This window comes from Toxotes jaculatrix, chromosome 20 (assembly GCF_017976425.1).
Source record: "Toxotes jaculatrix isolate fToxJac2 chromosome 20, fToxJac2.pri, whole genome shotgun sequence".
Classification (NCBI taxonomy): domain Eukaryota; kingdom Metazoa; phylum Chordata; class Actinopteri; family Toxotidae; genus Toxotes; species Toxotes jaculatrix.
The window spans coordinates 20,554,043-20,573,575 of record NC_054413.1 but is presented as its reverse complement, the minus strand read 5'-3'; the positions used below and the strand labels follow the sequence as shown (position 1 = coordinate 20,573,575).

The 19,533-nt window shown below is 42.8% G+C and overlaps 1 protein-coding gene across 1 annotated transcript; it reads left to right on the top strand.

The window, feature by feature from the left end:
• The first annotated feature begins 1,204 nt into the window (after nt 1–1,204).
• olfm3a (olfactomedin 3a) lies at nt 1,205–18,396 on the top strand. Its single transcript, XM_041065913.1, has 6 exons — nt 1,205–1,324; nt 14,482–14,625; nt 14,913–15,068; nt 15,975–16,194; nt 17,318–17,424; nt 17,719–18,396. Exons 1-6 carry the CDS (start codon nt 1,205–1,207, stop codon nt 18,394–18,396), a joined length of 1,425 nt encoding a protein of 474 aa, XP_040921847.1.
• The last annotated feature ends 1,137 nt before the right edge of the window (nt 18,397–19,533 follow it).

The following is a 19,533-nucleotide window of genomic DNA, read 5'->3' as shown; positions in this document are numbered from 1 at the left end:
TAAACAAAAACCTCTCAGCTCTGGCTCTGAATGAGAGTCATAAAGAATAAGGCTCCTTCCATTGCTTCCATCTCCTCCTGAGGAAAATGTGAGCAACTGAATTCTTTTATCAGTGATGGCTTTTTGTTATTGTGACGCCTGTTTCACTTCTGCTATTTTCCTGCTGCTCTTGGAGGATAGTGGTTTGTATGAAAGCATGAAGTGAGAAAAACACTTATTTTTTAAGATGAGGAACCACATCATACGCAGAACACCTCCTCTGAGTCTCTGCCGGCACAAAGCCACGGCAACACGGTTATTTATTGACAGGTTTGTGTGTGTGTGTGTGTGTGTGTGTGTGTGTGTGTGTGTGTGTGTGTGTGTGTGTGTCATCATGGCAAATCTGGTCCTGGAGACACCTACTGTCGCAGGAATTACCACAGCTGTTAACTGTTTAAGCTGTTTCAGATAAAGTCACCAAACTTCACAGGTGTGTCACTGAGATCAGAATAAGGCTGAGGTCAAAGTCAGGTGTGGCCCATGAGCACCAGTGTAAAATAAGACTGCTGAGCTGAGGATGTGAAGGTGCCCACAGCAGAAGCTCTGCACCAGTTTTACCTCTTCACATTCACCGTTTGTTGGAATGTAGTTCATTAGTTTCTCACAATGCTATGATGCAATGTTATGGTTTTTAAATCAGTAGCATCAATATCTACATGAACAGAAACCAATACACACACACACACACACACACACACACACACACACACACACACACACACACACACACACACACACACACACACACACACACACACGTGGACACTTAAATCTACAAGACTTCTTGAATGGACATCTGAAGGTCACCAAAAATCCTAATGACCTGATACATAGAGCTGCATCAGATAGACAGACAGACAGACAGACAGACAGACAGACAGACAGACAGATAGATAGATAGATAGATAGACCCCCCCCCACCCCAAACCCATGAGGTGATGTCACGTCCTCGGTGCGCCTCCCCTGCAGTCTGCTGGATCTGAGATATCTGAATATTTCCTCTTCGCTCCAAACTTTTTCCTCGGCACTGCCCTCAGTCGGAGCACCGGGGAGCGGTGGGTGTGATGCCGGTGAACGTGTGGTCGCTGTGCCGCCGCCGGAGCGCTCTGTCTGCGGTTCGACAGCGATAGAAACGCGCTGAGGTGAACAACAGAACCGGAGCTGTATGTTAAAGGACTGCACCCTGGAGAAAAGTGGCTGGCCGGAGTCCGTCAGCATGCGGGTCCTGTTGAGCGTCCTGTACCCCGTCCTTTCCCTCACCATCTTCGGATTATACCCCTCCATGGTGAGTTTCTCGTTTTATTTCCCTGCTCGTTTCTGCCCCTTGTTCGTTCCAGAGCGAGCCTAAAGGCTGAAGCGTGACAGTTACCAGCTGCTGTACTCGGGTTTGAGGACGCACAGCCTGTAGTTTCACAGTAACCCTCTCTCCCCGATCCGTGCCACCGTTTCATGTAAGGAGGCTTTTACGCCAAACTTCACTCAGAAGTCCCACATTTTAATGTTGCCTCATTTACCTTCAGTGATTTAACTTAGACGAGATTTACGGGGCTTTACAAACCCACAGGACGCACCATCACTTCGGGCTTGGTTTAACGCACCCAGCTGCACTCAATTAAAACTATTAATTTATACTTTCTGTAGTAATTAGTCCGCCCGCAGTCCTCTTCCTCAAATCTGGACTGAAACAGGCAGAGTGAGTCATTTCTGAGGTTTCTGACTTTTTGAGAATGCAGTGTTGGTTCGTAGATTCTTCATTCATACACATTTCTGTGCTGTTTTCATCGGAAACACGTTTTTTTCCCCCCACAAGCAACAAACCATTAAACCTCCACATTTTTAACGCAGTTCTGCGTGTCACCTTTTCCCTCCCGTATCATCAACATCGAAGCAGCACCTGAATGTGTTTCCCTGAAAAGCACCGTGTCCATTTTATGCAACAAATTCCTGTTTATGCTCAAACAATAATTTCTTTGGACTCATCACCTTTCGTGATTCATCCATCTGACCCACTTGTGGATCTCATTGTGTTTGTAAGCTAAACTGGTTTTAGAACCTGAGGCTACTCAAGCATCTCAGCACAGGCGACTGATTGTTCCCTCTCTGATAGGTGATGATGCTTCAGACCTAAAGATGCTTTCATTAGTGACGGAGCAGGATCCTGTTCGTGTCTCAGAGACATAACCTCCTCGTCCTTCACCAGCCTCTGTCTGAATTTTAAACTGTGTTTTGTGTTTGAACTTGAGGCAGATTTGAGGAAAGCTGAATTGCGTGTGCAGTGAGCTGTAGTTTTGTACTAAGGTGGAAAAAAGTGAGGCTGAAGCTGATCACTCGCTCACTGTCTCTGATAATCGATGGATAAATCGATGGCTCCTCCGGTGGTGAGGCCGTGGAGCTGTCCACCCTCTGGTGCTGAAACTTCACCGCTCAGTGTCTCTGCTGTGCAGCAGCACACGGAGGAGGAGAACATGATATTCATCCTTTCACAGGCAGCTTCCTAACCCAGATCTTTGATCAGGAAACAGTCAGATGATGAATCAGTCCAGAAGATGAACTGATGACAGTTTTGTTGAGCAGTTCATCCTTTACATCATTTATGAGGCAGAAACACCAAACGTCTCTTATTCACAGCTCCTGCTGCTTGTTCTGTTTCCTGACTGGTGGGTTTACACACGAGCAGTCTCACACCTAGTTGAACCAACGGTGAAAATAATCATGGCAGCACGATGCATCCGCAGTCTATGTGTTTTCATCATGGCGTTCGTGGAGAGCTGTGGGTACTGACTGTGTCGTTTGTTTAATGTTTAGCAACATGTTCCTGCAGAGTGGGCTCTGGTTACCTCTGATGACCATCAGTCAGTTCAGTTATCTTTCATCTGTTCGTGATTAAATCAATGGATATATAACGCTGCCATTGAGGGATATATGAGATATTGCTTGAGTGAGAGCTGCATGCAAATTGCCAACATGGCCCCAAAGGCCTTTTTGCTTCAGGCTTTAAAAATGATCTGGAAAGGGCAACCTTTAATGGAATTACACTAAGCTGGGAATTATCAAGCTGTCACTCACAGGTTGTCAGACTGTGTACACAAGACTTTTAGATTTGTGTGAGTGTGTGAGTGGGGCGAGGGGGAGGGGGGCAGCCGTTGCTTCTTGGCATTTAAGTTCATGTGTTAGTGCTGCCTTTTGTTTTTTGGACCTGTCCTGAATGAAGAGGCTAAAGCTGAGTCTGATGGTATGGATTTCCCTCTGTGGTGGTGTAGTGTGATCCGGTTTGGCAGATATTAGCTCTGCGGTGTACACAACGGATCCCTGAGGAGCCTTTGTGAGAAAATGAAATATTTGCATAGTGTAATTTTCCCTTATGGTCTGTGCCAGACAGGTTATTACACAGTGGCTGCTAACGGCACTGTGTTATCCTCATCATGATCAAAACGATGACTGGAATTTGTGTTTTATGATTACACATTATATTCTGCACCTGGACGACATATCGATCGGAGGAGGAACAGAGACTTAATAGACTTTAGGAGTCTGACGTCAGAACGGTTCCCCACTCAAAATTCAATGGACACGTCTTTGTTGTCACAGCTAATAGATAACAATGTCATTTTGAGATTTTAGGTTGAATCACACTGATTTTATAAGTTACCTTTTGTTTTTTCAGCGTTTTCCTTCATGACAACTCTCTTATGATCTGGTTGTGTCAGTATTTAACAGGCTTTTATTTTTTTTATTAAATAAATTATTACTTTCATGTCAGTGTTAATCCTCTTCTACAGTATCTCCATTGTGATGAGCTGCTTGTTCGAGGTAACAGCACAGACACAGTAGGTCTAAAACAGCCAGTCTGGTTGGCTCGGTCTTTGTGTCCCATAGTTCCATGTTATATATTTGATTACACACTGAAACGATGCTGCCTGCGATATGAAGCAATCAGGCCAGTAACAGCAAACAGCTGCAAACTCTCGTACCTTTTCTTAGAGTCCACCATAAACCTTGATTCTTCCTAACATGTCTGAGTTTTTGTGGCTGAACAGCGTGTGATGTGTGCGGCTGCGCTGAGCAAAGCCAGGGTGTGAATAATGTGGATGTTTATGGTCAGTGTCTCTTGGGGATTTGGTTCGAGCAGCAGTGGGATGGAGCTTTGTGTGGGCACGTGCTCGCTGGGTTAGCCACTGTGAGTAGGTGGCGGGCACACATACACACACCCACTCACACACAAAGTCCAATCCACTTGTACAGTAAATGGCTGTTTCACAGCCTCAGCCTGTGTTGGAATGTTTCAGGTCATATAATCAGACTTTGATCGCACATGAAAAACACGATGTGAAAAGCGATCACAGCTGCAAAGGTTGGTGAAATCCTGCAGAGGAGATGTTACTTCCTCTCATCTATATGACGTCCTGTTGATCATTAATCCTGTGAAACACCAAAAAGCATTCTTTGAAGTTATTGTTCATCGCTGATGCCATTGCACAGATGCCATATTAAAAGATGGGAGATGCTCACACCTACACATGCACACAAGCATTTAGCAAAGAAAAAAAACCCAATGCAGCAGGTTTCATATTTCACATCACTGATCCCACCAGAGGCCAAATCAAAGGTGATGTCCTCTAACTGTGAATCAACACAAACAAAGCAAACATGGAGCCATAAGGCTGCCAGCAGAGGCGTTAGCTGCGCTGCTGCGTCTTTCATGTTGGAAGCAGGGAGGGGCTGTCAGAGGTGATGGACTGGAAATGAGGAAAGCATGATGGATGTGATCATTTGTAGTAAACGTGTGCCACCTTCTGCTCGGACTTCCAGAGATGTGAGACCGTGTGAGACCGTGTGAGTCTGTGGGAGGTTGTGATGAGTTTTCTGTCACTTTCTTTGAGCTCGTGGTCCGGGGGTGTGTGGCAGGCACATTTGGTGAATGACACAGTTGAGCTTATGTGTGTCAGGAAGGGAATTCATCCTGTTCATTAGTAATGAGATGCTTGACAGTGACAGATAACCACCGGTTACCTCTGAACATTTTCCTGCTTTTACATTGTGCTGTTTTGCCCTTTTCTGGCTCCTGGTTCGAGCTGTTCTGTCCAAAGAGACGAATCAGTGCAGGTATTTTTAATATGTATAATTATGAAATGCTTGAAATCGCTGTATTTTTATATCTGATTATTATGACTCTTTAAAATGACTTTCCCTTGTTTTGAGATCTTTTTCCCTCCTCTGGGTGAATGCAGCTCGGTTAATAATAGTATGAGCATAATTACAGGAGTTGAGACATGATGTTGAAACTACCAGGGGCACAGTTACGGCCCTCTCTCTCTGTTCCCCTTATGATTACTATAATTACAGCCCGAGCGGTCTCCACAGCAGACACATATCACCGGACGAGAGCTGAAAAGGCTGGACTTGAGAAGAATGGAAGACATTTGTGGTCTCAATAAATTTATACTGTTCTCAATCAACCAGAGCGATGATTACAGGCTATGCTTGTTAATTTCTTACTAGTGAAGATAAAATGTAATATGACTTATTAAGTAGCTTTAAACAGAAAGAATCCTCCATCAGAAACTGCTGCTGAAGCTGCAGCAGAGTTTAATTTGAGTTCAATATGAGTTACCTAAAACTTAAATTGAGTTTCAGGAAAATTATAGAACAAAACACAAACATCTTTTTTAACTGCTGGTAGTTTTTATGTAGAACTGACTGTTCACTAAATCCCATCCTCCGTAGTTGCTGTTGCTAAGCCTTCCATGCTCACTCAGCACATGTGCAGTTATACTGAAAACAGTGGCAGATTTACCACCTATTCATTTTCAAAAAGGTGATTTTAGACTATTTCTTATTCATTGCTGGAACGTGTCAGTTTTCCCAGTTGAGGTTGTCCTGGTAGATTTACCAGGATAATTAACCTGATGTTAGCGATGGAAAAACACAGACTCACTGGAGGAAATCTTTTAAAATGGGTCTTTAATGGCTGCGTCTTGATGGCTGCATACGATGAGGCTGAAGATTCCTGCAGAAAACGTGTAAATGAAGAAGCAGGATTGTTCTGTTCCAGGGTGCAGCTCGTTAGTCCTGTGTCATAAGAAGAGAAAACATATGATCAGACTGTAACCTTGTACGGCTGTTTAGCTTAAGTACTTCAAACTGTTCATTTCAAACAATCACTTTTTATTATTAATGTTATTAATGAGATTACTGTAAAATCTGACAGGCCGGTCATAAAGAAATTAGGCAGCCTGTTGCCATGAAGAAGCTTAGTAAATGTAACTATAAGTTTAGCGTCTGTCTGCTTCAATCTTTGTGAAGTTGTGTTTGTGGAATTAAGTGAAATTACACAGTGGAAGCTTTGACCTTGTCAGAAAGGAAATAACACATAAAAGCTGTCAGTCTGCACAGTGTCGGTCAGAGCTGCAGAAAAACATCCACTTTCTCATTAATCACGATTTTTATTTGAATGAGTCTGAAAATCTGAGATCCATCTTTGCATTTGAACATGTCCATCTCTGCTAAATGTTCTGTGTGAGCAGCGCAGAGTTATTATAATGTTATAAAAAGGTTATTGTAAGTTAAAAAGCACTGTAGATTATCGCACTGTCCCGTAAACTGTGAGGCGAACAGAGCAGAGTCTGTGTGAACCTCTGCAGACTGATCTGAGCTCAGTTTGTGTTTGCTGAAGAGATTTTATCTGTGGCTGTGAGATGTGAGGTCGTGGAAGTCGAGTGAACAATGTGTGGATCCTCCTTTATTCAGTCCGTCACTGCTGGGGAGCGACAGCAGCTAACAGCTGTCTGCAGACGTCAGGCTGATGTCCTGTCAACACGAACGAGACGAGACGAATCAGACTTTCCCTTTGTGTCCTGTCTGTGCTCACACTGATCATCACAGCTTTCAGCAGGAAGGCTGAGTCCTTACTGCAGGGGCCTGGGTCCGAACCCGGCCTGGGCCCTTTGCTGCATGTCATCACCTCTTTCTGTAGTACCAAGAGTCACCACTGGGGAAAACTGGCAGTAACTGGCACCTGAAAAGTTCAGAAACTAGTGAACGAGCTAACTACTACATATTTACAGCACATGCACATTTATCCTGCTTTTTTTTTTAATGTGGAGGAACAAGTTTAGGTACGTTCTCTGGAAGCTGCTCAGAGGCAAGTCATTAACTGAAGTAAAAAGGAAGGAAGCAGAAGCAAAGTAGTTACAGCAAATAAACTGCAATATGATTTCAAAGAACCTCCAGTAATGCAGCCACCATACTAATGTGATGGCATCCAAGAGCTTAAAGCAGCCTTCTGATGGTGTAAGTTTATCCAAGTAGATCTTATAACTGTAATTACATCCTGTTGCACTGGTGAAGCTGAATCAGTGCACATCCATAAGTTCTGCATAATCTCATTTTAGACACACACTCTTGCGTCTGCTTCAGGATGGAGGCTGAAGTGGATGCTCTTTGCTGCAGCTTTAACATCCCAGCAACACTGCTGAGCATAATTAGAAAGAGAACATTCAAAGGTTGCTAAGGAGCGAGAAATAATCAGGTGAGCTGCCTTTGCTGCAACATTCTGACATGAATGTGGCCGTAGTGTCCTTTTCCAACATCTGAAAAGTGTTGAGTTTCTTATGCAGTGCTAATGAGCGTGCTCTTACTTTACAAACACTCACTCTGAGAAGCTGCCAGGACATGTGCATGTGCACGACACAGATTTGATTTGGGCTTCAATTAAAGAAGCGTGCTCATCCCGGCAGACTGCTCCACTACAATTACAAAAATAATGAGTAAAAATTCCAATTACAGGGCCTCCTCATGTAAAACATATCCCAAAAGAGTAATGCTTAAGATGAGGGTACTTAAAATGGAATGGAATACAGCAGTCTGGCCATCGTGGGTTTTAATTTTGGCGACACTGATTTACCGTCTTTACTCCAGTGTAGCGTTCTGGTATGGAGTGTGGACACTCGATGACGGGGACGGAGGTAAAAAGGACGGTGTTTGAAGCGTTGGACATCCTCAGACCTGCTTCATCTGAGAATACTGAGGAATAACTTTACGTAGCAGCGCTGTGACAGCTGCTTAGTATTCTGCTTGTGTATGCATGTGCCACTCAGTGTGGCCCGGAGCTGTCCACGGGCTTTACTCCACAGATAATGTTTGATGACTGTTTCATTATCGTCCTCCATGGTGCTTGTGACTGACATGTCGTCCTGTTCAGTCAGAAGACTCGTTGAAGCACACCCTAGAGAAGAAGCATGAGGGTGTGAACAAGATAATGCTGGAGCTCATTCACAGACTGTCTGGGGCAGAATGTGCCGAGCTCCTGCAGAATTATCTATTCAATCTTCTCTTCGCTGGGGTCAGAAAAGGCAAGATGGTGGCACGCCTCTAGGAAATTAATCTCCCTGCGCGCCTTTCATCACAGTCACATCTCAGAGAAAAGATGGCTTTCTCTTTTGCTGTGTCGTTTTTCCCCCTCCCTCTAGCCTTGCAGAGTATGCAGCATCTCTTTGACAGTGTCTTTGTCTGGGACCTCTTTGGTCTCAGGATTATTGCTGCCAGGATTGCTGTTGCTGCTGTGTTTAGGGGTGTTACCATTTGTCACTGCCGTCTCAGATGTCTGCATCGGTCCGGTTACAGAGCTGGCTGCACATGCGAGTTCATCTTCCCCCGCCATTAGAGCTAAAATGTTAACTCATTTAAGCACTATGATCATCAGTTACAGTACTGACATGCGCATTCCACTTCACTTGGCTCCAATACCCGGGTGGCTTTTTGTTTGGACAGGTTGATAGATGACTGGATAGATAGCATCTGTTTAGGTCTTTGTCTGTGGCAGGCAGGACGGCAGCATTGCTGTGATATGAGATTTAACTCATCACTGGCACTTGGATTCGTCTCTAAATTTATTAACAGGGTTTCTTTCTTTCATTTAATGTCACAAAGTTCCAGGTTCAAGCTGCAGATCCAGGTTTAAGAACAGCAAAGAGAAAAAACAGTGAACAGAGCAGATTCTAAACGAGACATCAGCGTAGTGAAAAATCACCAGCTCTGATGTTCTGCAGTGTGATGGACAAAGACATCCAGCAGTTTGTGGCCTCGCTGCAGCTCCAGCTGCTGCTGGTCAGGGAGCTGGTTACTTCTCATACAGTTTATCCGGCCTGTATTTCTAACAGATTGATTTCTGCCACTGCCACTGACAATCTTTTCATTTTTTAGCACCAGCTTCTCACCTGTGGTGTCTCTCTGGGGAGTCGCTCACATTGCCACACTCATACTGGTGCAGCGTAGCAAATGGAATCAGCCATTATGAGACTGGCGAGAGAAATTAGATCAAAAGGCCGAGGCTATGCGCAGCAGGGTGGAGATTAGTTTACAGTGCAGTCAGCTACAGTACATGAACTTTCTGTGAATCTTGGCAGTGCCTGAAACAGATCCCCTTAGCACTAAACAGAATCACTCCTCTGACAGTCCAACTAGTTTTGCATGCAGGAGAGCAAAGAGCAGCAAAATATCTTCTATCCAGTCGCATTTCACAGAAATGTTATTCAAGCTTATTAAAATCAGCGGTGTAGAAAATATTCTAAAGTATATGAAGTAAGTCATGCATAACGTCAGAATCAAAGCCACTAATTAATCTAAAATTGGTAACAATATTGATCTTTTCAATGCAAAACAGAAAGATGAGAGGCCCAAACAAAGTTCTTTAACTGGAACTGAATGATGAGCATGAGAAAATAAAGCAGTGAGAACACGAGCTCCCAATTCAACCGTGTTTTCAGAGGTGTAATCGTAAACTGCAGATGGTAAAAGAAGTGATTCAGATCTGATGACAGCGGCTGATTCTCCCTGTGATCATTTACTAACTCAGTCTTCTCTGTATTATACCAATATGAACCTATCTGCTCACTTTCACTCCCTCATCAACCCCTAAAAGTTCATAAAAGTTAATAATACAGCCAAAGAAAAATCCATGTTTATGGCAGAATAACAAACAGAAAAAAAAGATTCAATTAGGTGAGTAATTGTCTGGATCCCTGTCTGCTGTGATGAGCATGATTCATATCTTCCACAGGGAGGAATTCATTATTGTTTACACTTTGTAGGTGCACTGTTGACCTTGTATGTTTCTACTGAGTGATTCATGATTAGAAAAGACGCGTCTGCCTTTGTACAGCATGTCGACTGTGAGCAAACAAGAAAACAGGTTTTATCACTTAAAATGTTTATTACTAAGACTGAAACTGTACTACGAGCACCACTGCTGCGTTAGTCTGACATCTTCAACAAATATTTAGACCTTCTTACTGACAATGTCAGTCAGTGTCCAACAAACAGGACGGAAAACTTATTTTGTCAAATATGTGCCCCAGGAGAGCGATCAGCATCTGCAAGGACCCTACACATCCGTGCCGTGGCCTGTTCGAACTGCTGCCATCAGGCCTCCGCACCCACACAGCCAGTGGTGACTCAGCTGATCAACTCAGCTAAAAACTTTATTTCTAATGTTTTTAAAAGCACCTTAAAAACACAGCAGCCTGTTCTAACCATAAACTAGTCCTGCTCTTAAACATGATGCATCACACTAAGCACCAATCAACAAACCTGTGGCTCATAATAGAACATAAAACTGAGCATTTCATGTCGGATCATGTTAGTAATGCCTCCATTCGTTTGGCCTGATGACAGATGCAGCTTTAGTCCACAGTACTGTAAATGTCACTCTTGGTTTCACTGAGCATGAAAAGTCTGAGGGCGAATTCACACTTAGGTTATCTCTTGAAGTCCAACATTAATAGGGACTAGAAGTCAGTCTGACCTTGTCATGATCAGTCATTGCTGGTGGTTAATGGACTGTCTGCTCTTTAAGTCAGTGAGTTATATGAGATGATTCTGCAGTGGAGGCTTGTTTTTAAAAAGCTGGACAGTGTTCGATGTCGGTCGAAACTATAACACGAGCAATAATGAGAAGCTCTGACCTGTCTGAAGATTAAAGGGTTACGCTTTGTTAATCTGCCATGGAGATACAGAGGCAGTATGATATGTTTGTCAGGCCATACCTTGTGATATTGTTGAATTGTTCCGTGTCATGTTGTAAGGTGTTTCTGTTATTGTGTTTTAGTTTTGTTTCATCTTCTTAAAGAAGGATATTCACGTTCAAAAGAGGCGTCACGAGTCAAAACTTTACAAATGAAGAAACAGACACTAACAGAGACGGATTAGTTTTAAGTTAAAGCACCACATGAACTGAGATTGTCCTCGTTATAAAGATCCTTAATGTTTAAAGAATGTAGAAAGAAATATAATCAACAGAGACGTGTTGTAGTTCTGTAGGAACAGAATGAGGAGGATACATAAATATGTAGAAACCAGTTTCAGTGTCAACATAAGACACAGCATCTAATCTGAGCTTGATACAGAAGTGTGAAATTCCTTTTTCTGTGTATGTTAAAGAGGAAATTACACAGATTAGTTCGGTGTAAATGGAAAACTCTTGATTGACATGATAAAAATCATGTTTTTTGTTTGTTTGTTATTACAAACAAACTTCTTAAACTGCCCTAAACCATATTTTACAAGTCTTGGTTTCATGGTGCAGCTGCTGACTGGGCACCACGGGGTCCCTCCCTGATGAGATGTGGAGGTATGATAGATTCTGCTGCTCTTTTCTGATTTTAACTGTAAACATATCAAATACTGGCACAAACTATTGTTTGTTGGTAACTTCACTCCAAAAAATATTCAGGAGTTTTGTGTACATCAGCCTTCAAAAAGCCAGGAGTCAAAGAACAGCTTTCATCCAGTAATCTGCTTGAACCTCATCAGTCTGGCTTGAGAAGATTCCTCAGCGCAGAAACGGCTCTGACAGAGGCGGTAAATGATTTATTACTTGCTTCAGACTCTGGGTCGGCTTCAGTACGAGTGTTCCTAGACCTCAGTGCAGCATTCGACACAGCTGATCACCACATTATGTTGGTCTGGCTGACATTTCTCCCTCTCGGTTTGGACCATATTTAACTCACTATGTTCGACACAGCTGTTGATCAGACCAAGCCAGGGTCAGTTATGGAGTGCCACAGAGATCTGTGTTTGGCCCTGTTCTCTTCTCTGTTTGCATACTGCCCCTCGGTACATTAATCAGTAGTTACAAACGTAGTTTCCACTCATATGCAGACGACACTCTGCTTTAAATCTCCATCTCTGATGCCTGTCCTCAGCTGGTGAAGCTGGTGCACATTAGAAATCAAACAGTAGAACATGTTTCTTCACACTGACTGTTTTGTGTGCATGGGCTGTATTTTTGTAAGCGTGTTTTCTCGTCTGTCTCCAGGTGAATGTACAGATGAATGTACCAGACTTTGGTGTGCATAGTCATTTACATTATTTATTGACATTTTTGTGTTTTGCTAACGTTGTGCATTGTTGCTCTGTTTTATGTCCTCTGAGACATATTCTGTGATATCGGGTATAATAAACTTTGACATGGCTTGAAACCCACACGAAGACAGACTGGAAGATCAAGAATAAGCACATGAAACATGAATGTGTCTTGGCAACTGGTTATGTGTTTGTGTGTGTGGTATGTAACCACTCATGCGTGTGTGTGTGATGCCTGTGCAGAGAGCAGAACTCTGCTGGGTGCCTGGGGAAAGCTTTGAGCTGCTAGATGCTGTTTTGTGGGGATGATTAATGACTAGACTTTGGCGCCCAGCTCTGCGAAACCATTGTAGCCTTGGAGCTTGATCTTCTTCTGTCTAACATAGTGAGAGACAGAAAATATTGAAAAATTAGTCTTCACCTCATCAACAAACACAGTTTCACGAATAAAATACAATGTTGTTAAACTGCACTAGGTAAAACATGTTGTTCTCCGTGTACAGGTATGAAGCAGCCATAGCTAAAGCCAGTGCTTGTATAGAACCGGTTACACTCTTTCATGTCTGTGCTTTGATGCATTAGTAAGTGATTTTTAATGATGGATAGATGGACTTTACTAACGTTTCCATGTGTGAACCTAACCCTGTTTTTTTTACCCGTCTTTCTGTTTCTCTTCACCTTCATCTTCATTTTCTCTTCAGACCACGTTGGTGCCCTCCCTGTTTATCCCTCACCTCATCTCATCATCTGATGCTTGTTGTCTTTGTACTTCTCTGTGGGGATCTATCTGCCTGCATGCCTGCTCTTTTACCTCTATCTCCTTCCCTCTAATTGACAGTCAAGTCCTCCTTTTTGTTCTTTGTCAGCATTGTCCTCTTTTCTTAGTTTTTTCAGCCACTGTTTACCCACACAACCACCTCTTCAACTCATCTGTCTCTTCAGAAACTCCCCTCCTCCAAATTTACCTGCCTTTCTTCTGAAATGCCACTCGGATTATAGTGGATGACAAGGTTTACCAGCAGAGTCCTTGGTGGCAAAGTACATAAATATTTATATGAAAACAAAGGCTTCTTCAGGCTCATTTTTCTGTTTTTGCTTGATTAAAGTGTCAGCTGAATCTCTCCCTCTCTGTAGAAGGCGCATGGCCACAGGTCCTATGAATAATTGAGAAAAAGTTCTTGAATGTACTTGAAGTTACTCAAAGTTCATGTCTTCAGTTTTCAAAGTTCTACAGCACGTAGAACACTTCTTCCTTCCTGGCCACACACTGAGCATTGCTTTAAGATAACACCCCAGTTCTAACATGTCTGGATCCATGAAGTGTTTGTGCATGAGCCACTCCTGAGATCCAATCAGAAATAACCTCAGGCCCCTAGTTACAAAGGGGCAATTTGCAGAGACATACAATTGTTGATCCTCAATAACACAGTCAGAAGACTAGCAAACTTTTCCTCACGCTGCCAAGCTCACTTCTACAATTCTATACAAGAGCACACAGATGTACAAGAGCAACCTGTTATAAATCTGCAAGCAGAGGGGCAGACTGCCTCCAGGCACTTTGGAGTGGAGGCAGCCACAGACATAAATTATGTCCATAATCCAGAGCTGAGAGAAGGCTCGACTCCTCTAACCACTTTCTGAAAAAATCTTATTTCTCTTTAAGTTCCTTTTCAACTTTTCCGTCAAATGCATTCACACATGCTTAGAAGGAGAATTTGCCAGAAATCCTTCTGTACTTGTCTTGGGATGAGACTGATTTGTGTGTTTATCAGTGTTCAGCTTAAAAGCTTCCAACATCAAAAACAAAGGCATTTAGAATGGTTCTAACAGCCACATCAGAATATGCATCGCAGATGAATTAACTGGATGTTTCAATGCTGAAATGTTACTAATATCAACACAAAAACAACATGGGCCCAGTACTGAACCCTGGGGTACACCTGTAGGTGTGGCCTTTACACAGCAGACCTATCAGACGTGCAATTTACAAACCAGTTATTGTTAAATTTGAAATCAGTGACTGTGCAATACATGATCGAATACATCAGTCGAACCTTAGTGCATATGTGATTGTACTTGCAGACTATCGCCCCAAAGGAGGGCTGGCAGGTGTACAGCTCGGCCCAGGATGCTGATGGGCGCTGTATCTGCACAGTGGTGGCACCAGAACAGAGTCTGTGCTCCAGAGATGCCAAGAGCAGACAACTCCGCCAGCTACTGGAGAAGGTATGCACAAGTAACACACACACACACACACACTCGTGCATTTAACATAGGTACACTGCTGTCAGGCTTTGCCACGTCCTTTGTTCTCAGCAGTAGCCTGTTACACATTCAGGCTCACACACAGGTTCACCAGGGAAAACCCATCAAAGTGCCTTTCAATTATTTGAAGTGAAAGGAAGGAGAGAAGGGAAGGCGTCGTCGATTTACCAGCAGAGTTAACTATACCGCATAAGTAAACGTTCTGTTTGTGCATGATAACTCATTTATCATGGCTTGTTTTATTCTAGGTGCAGAACATGTCTCAGTCCATCGAGGTGCTGAACCTGCGAACTCAGAGAGATTTCCAATATGTCATGAAGATGGAGAACCAGATGAAGGGCCTGAGGACCAAGTTCAGACAGATTGAAGATGACAGGAAATCCATCATGGCCAGGAACTTCCAGGTATTGTACAGCCATGCCTGGTTTAATCAGATCTTCAGTGGATCTTTTCTATTTAGTTTTTAGTCATTTACCTGATTTGGTTTTATTCAGTATTGATTACACAACTGCCATTTATACCATAAACATGCTTTCAAGCGTAAATCAGCTTTGAATTTTTTTTTTAACTATATTTTTAAAAAAGGGAAGCACAGAAAATAGACACATTAATGGCCTGGATCAGATTCAAACCCAGTAAATTCTAATGGTAATTGGCACGCACCATGGGCCAATGTTCCATTACGATACCCTGCAAGTTAGATTTTCAAGCAAGTTAAAGAATAACTCAGACATTAAATTCGATAAACACTGTGTTAGTGATAGTTGCTTAAAACCATGATGAGACTCTGGAAAGCCTCATTTGTTTGAGGTTTAAATCAGTGCATTTGGCTGATAATTACCCAACACAGCCAGTAATAGTGTAATGAATCCTGTCACCACCGGGACAGGATTGTTCCATCTCTGTGGGGGCAGCGTTTCTGATGTGGGCATATTCTAAAAATTTATCAGTTTGTGGACCTTTTATGAACAGAAGAAAATAAAGAATATATATACAGTACAACATATTCAGAAGCTCTCTGATTCAGACAGTGCTTACATCTCTGGTTGTTTCAGAGGCTGCTGTGCTGCTGCAGCTGCTCTGTGTGGACTGCACTGGACAGCTGGTGTGGGAGTGCTGCAGGTTGTTAGACACGGAACTAGTTGGAAAAAAACTGTGTAGAAGAACCACTCGCATGGCAGGAACATCAGATACGAAGCAATGATTGACCACATCACATGAACATTGTATGATCGTGTAACGCTGTACCACCACACCTGTCCACATTCTCCCACCTCCCTCTGTTTTCCATCGTCACTGTCGCTTCTCAGGAGCTTAAGGACAAGATGGACGAGCTGAAGCCGTTGATCCCTGTGCTGGAGCAGTACAAGATGGATGCTGCGCTCATCTCCCAGTTCAAGGAGGAGATCAGGAACCTGTCGGCCGTGCTGACAGGCATCCAGGAGGAACTTGGGGCCTATGACTACGATGAGCTCTATCAGCGAGTCCTGCGATTGGACAGCAGGCTTCGCAGCTGCATGGGCAAACTAAGTGAGTAGTGAACACTAAAGAGAAGCGAGATGCCGTTTTTAGTGACAGTTCATTTTACTGTTATCTAAGTAAACTGACATATTTCAGTACGTGTGCATTGTTTTCTAGAGTCTTATCAGAGGAGTGGGTAAGAGAATGGGTTCTGGTAAATAAAGCGCACCAGCACTCATGGCCAAAGATCACTATTTGCATGATGTCATAAATTGTCACAGCCATATTGTTGTCATAGCAACAGTCTTTCTCTCTTTCTATGGTATACTGTTGTTTTTCTGCTGCAGAGGAAAATAACCATAGGGGAAATGTAAATAAAACGTATTATATTATACAGCTTGACAGCTTTTCTTGTGGTTTGAAGCAGAAGACCACAAAAAAAGTGAGCTCTGTTCTTTCCGAGGCCCCGGCCAGGCTGCGTCTCGAAGCCCTCTCTCAGCTGCTGTGATGCTTTTCTTTGTTTCTCACATCCCACACCAAAATGTGTTTCCTTTAAAAGTGGCAGTTTCTTCTCACCTCGATTCACCTCATACAGGTGAAGAAAAGAAGCATATTTGTTTCTGCTCTTGTGGACTGTTTGCTTATTGACAGGCTCTTCACACAGTAAAATCTTTAAAAAATAAAATAAATAAATAAAAATAAATAAATAAATAAAATACAGCTACTGAATGTAAAATGCTCCACCTAATCACATCTACATATATCTGGAGTTTCAGTATTTTCCACAGCTTAATGTACACAGCTGCTGGTGAAACACATTTGCATTTTCATGAAATTAAAGACTAACTGTGTTTTGCTAATTGCGCTCAAACCAAACCTGTTCACAAAACATCTGCTCAGAACTAAAGATTTTGACGTATGAACACTGAGTTTTTTTTTATAGTTTTAAGTCTTTAGCTGCTCTTAAGAAAATAATATGGGCTAAACAAAAGAAAGCTGAGTTGCCTTCAGCTACAAACAGCAGTCGAACCATTGTGCTTCAAGTTAAATAAAGCAGCTTGCTGCCAGTGCTGTCTTAGTATGCACAGAGGGCACACTCTCTGGTGGCACAGGCATGAAATTGGCTTGAGAAATCTAGTTAGAGACAAAAACCACCACAGCACATCTTATCGTTGCATTTCTTTATTAACAGCGTGTGGGAAATTAATGAAAATCACTGGACCTGTTACAATAAAGACATCTGGAACCCGGTTTGGGGCATGGATGACTGATCCTCTAGCATCAACCAGAAACAACAGGGTGAGTTATGAAAGAAGGGGAGTGCTTTCTGAGGGCTGTGCATCGTCTGCAATATCTGTGTTGTGTTTTCAGAGTAGGTAGAATATCACAACAACTGTCTGTTATCATGGAAGAGGTGTTTGAATGTGGAGCAGTGATGTTTCTGCTGTTTTTAATCGAGTCACTTTCATAGTTGATGATTTTAAAAATGAATCAGTAGGAGCTTATCTCCGATGGCTGACATGTTAAACAGGATGTATGAGCTGGTCCTCACCCTCTCACCCTCTCACCCTCTTCGTCCTCTCTGATGTGTAGGTTTGGTACATGGACAGTTACACCAACAGCAAGATTGTGCGCGAGTACAAGACGATGGAGGACTTTGTAGCAGGGGTGGTTTCTCGAACCTACAGCCTCCCATTCAAATGGGAGGGAACCAATCACATCGTCTACAACGGCTCGCTTTACTACAACAAGTACCAGAGCAACATTATTGTGAAGTACAGCTTCGAGACGGGCAGTGTGCTGGCCCAGCGAGCTTTGGAGTTTGCTGGTTTCCACAACATGTATCCATATACGTGGGGAGGATACTCCGACATCGACGTCATGGCTGATGAACTGGGAATGTGGGTCGTGTACGCGACAAATCAAAATGCTGGAAATGTTGTCATCTCCCAGATCGACCCTGACACCCTGCAGGTCCTGAAGACTTGGAACACCGAATACTCCAAAAGGAATGCGGGCGAATCGTTCATGATCTGTGGGACACTCTACATAACTAACTCTCATCTGTCAGGAGCAAAGGTTTACTACGCTTACTCGACCAAGACTTCAATGTACGAGTACATAGACATTCCTTTCCACAACCAGTACTTTCATATCTCCATGCTCGACTACAACGCCAGAGAGAGAGCACTGTACGCCTGGAATAACGGACACCAGGTAATATTTAACGTCACCCTCTTTCATGTCATAAAAACTGATGATGACTCGTAGACATCGTGTTGCTTTTCCAGCCACAACTGAAGCACCATCGTTTGTGATACAGGGACCTCCTCCTAATTAACCATGTTTTCTTCGGTCACAGTTGGACTATGGAATCTTTACTTGCCGTTACTTGAACTTTTCTAATTTGTGGCTCTGGATTCTTGGCTGAATTGAGCATGGACACTGGTGACTTGATACCTCACTGGAAAACACGTTCCATGTTTTTTTACACTTTTCCATTGCTGCTGATCAGACAGGTATGCCTTATCTGTGTGTGTTGGGTCTGCCAGCCAAAGACTCTTGATAGCTTTTGCATGCTGTGTCCACATCTTGTCTGCGCTGCGGTGGTTTCCTGTAATAAAGCTGTGTTTTTGTTGTAGATATGTTTTGCTTACAGTGTTTGCATTTCTGACTATTTAAAAGTCTATTTAAAAGTATTTAAACCTTAAAGGCAACCTCTCCTGCGTGTTTGCTACCATGTAAAGCTAGCTGATAACAAAATATAGTAGCCAGTCTTTGAAAGATGGGCCTGTAAAATATTGCTGTTACGTATGTCTCGGTGGAAGAAGAACATTTGTATTTTTTATAAAAGAAAACCATAGAATATCTGTGCATTTTCATTAAAATAAAAAGATGATACATTTCATTTAAAATGGTTTGGCCTGGTGCAGTTGATATCTGCTACGACCTGATGGAGAAACCATCAGCACTCAGTGAAACTACGGCTCCCACACTGAAACGTTTGTGTGTGTTTTCGTTTGTTTGATATTTGTACCTTGAATGGAACCGTGTGTTATTCATAGCCCCGTGATACCTTGCGTGAATTATGGGCATCACTTAGTCATTCCCTTCACTTAATCAGCGCCTGTGAGAGTAAACTGTGACCTGTTAGAGTCTTCACTTTTCTTAGAGTGTTTAGGGAAATAAATGATGTGAGAACTCAAGCTGTCACACTTTAAATGGGACCATGTGATCATCTCCACCTTCTACCACCACACCTGAAGAGTTCGGCTAACGTTAGTTAAACTGTTACGGAGTAAAGGGACCAGTTGTGCTGTTTGTGACTGCAACAACAATCAGGTTAAACTAAATGTTATGTTTAAGGACCAGTATGTGATCCGTAAACTGAAAATGAAAACAGTTTCC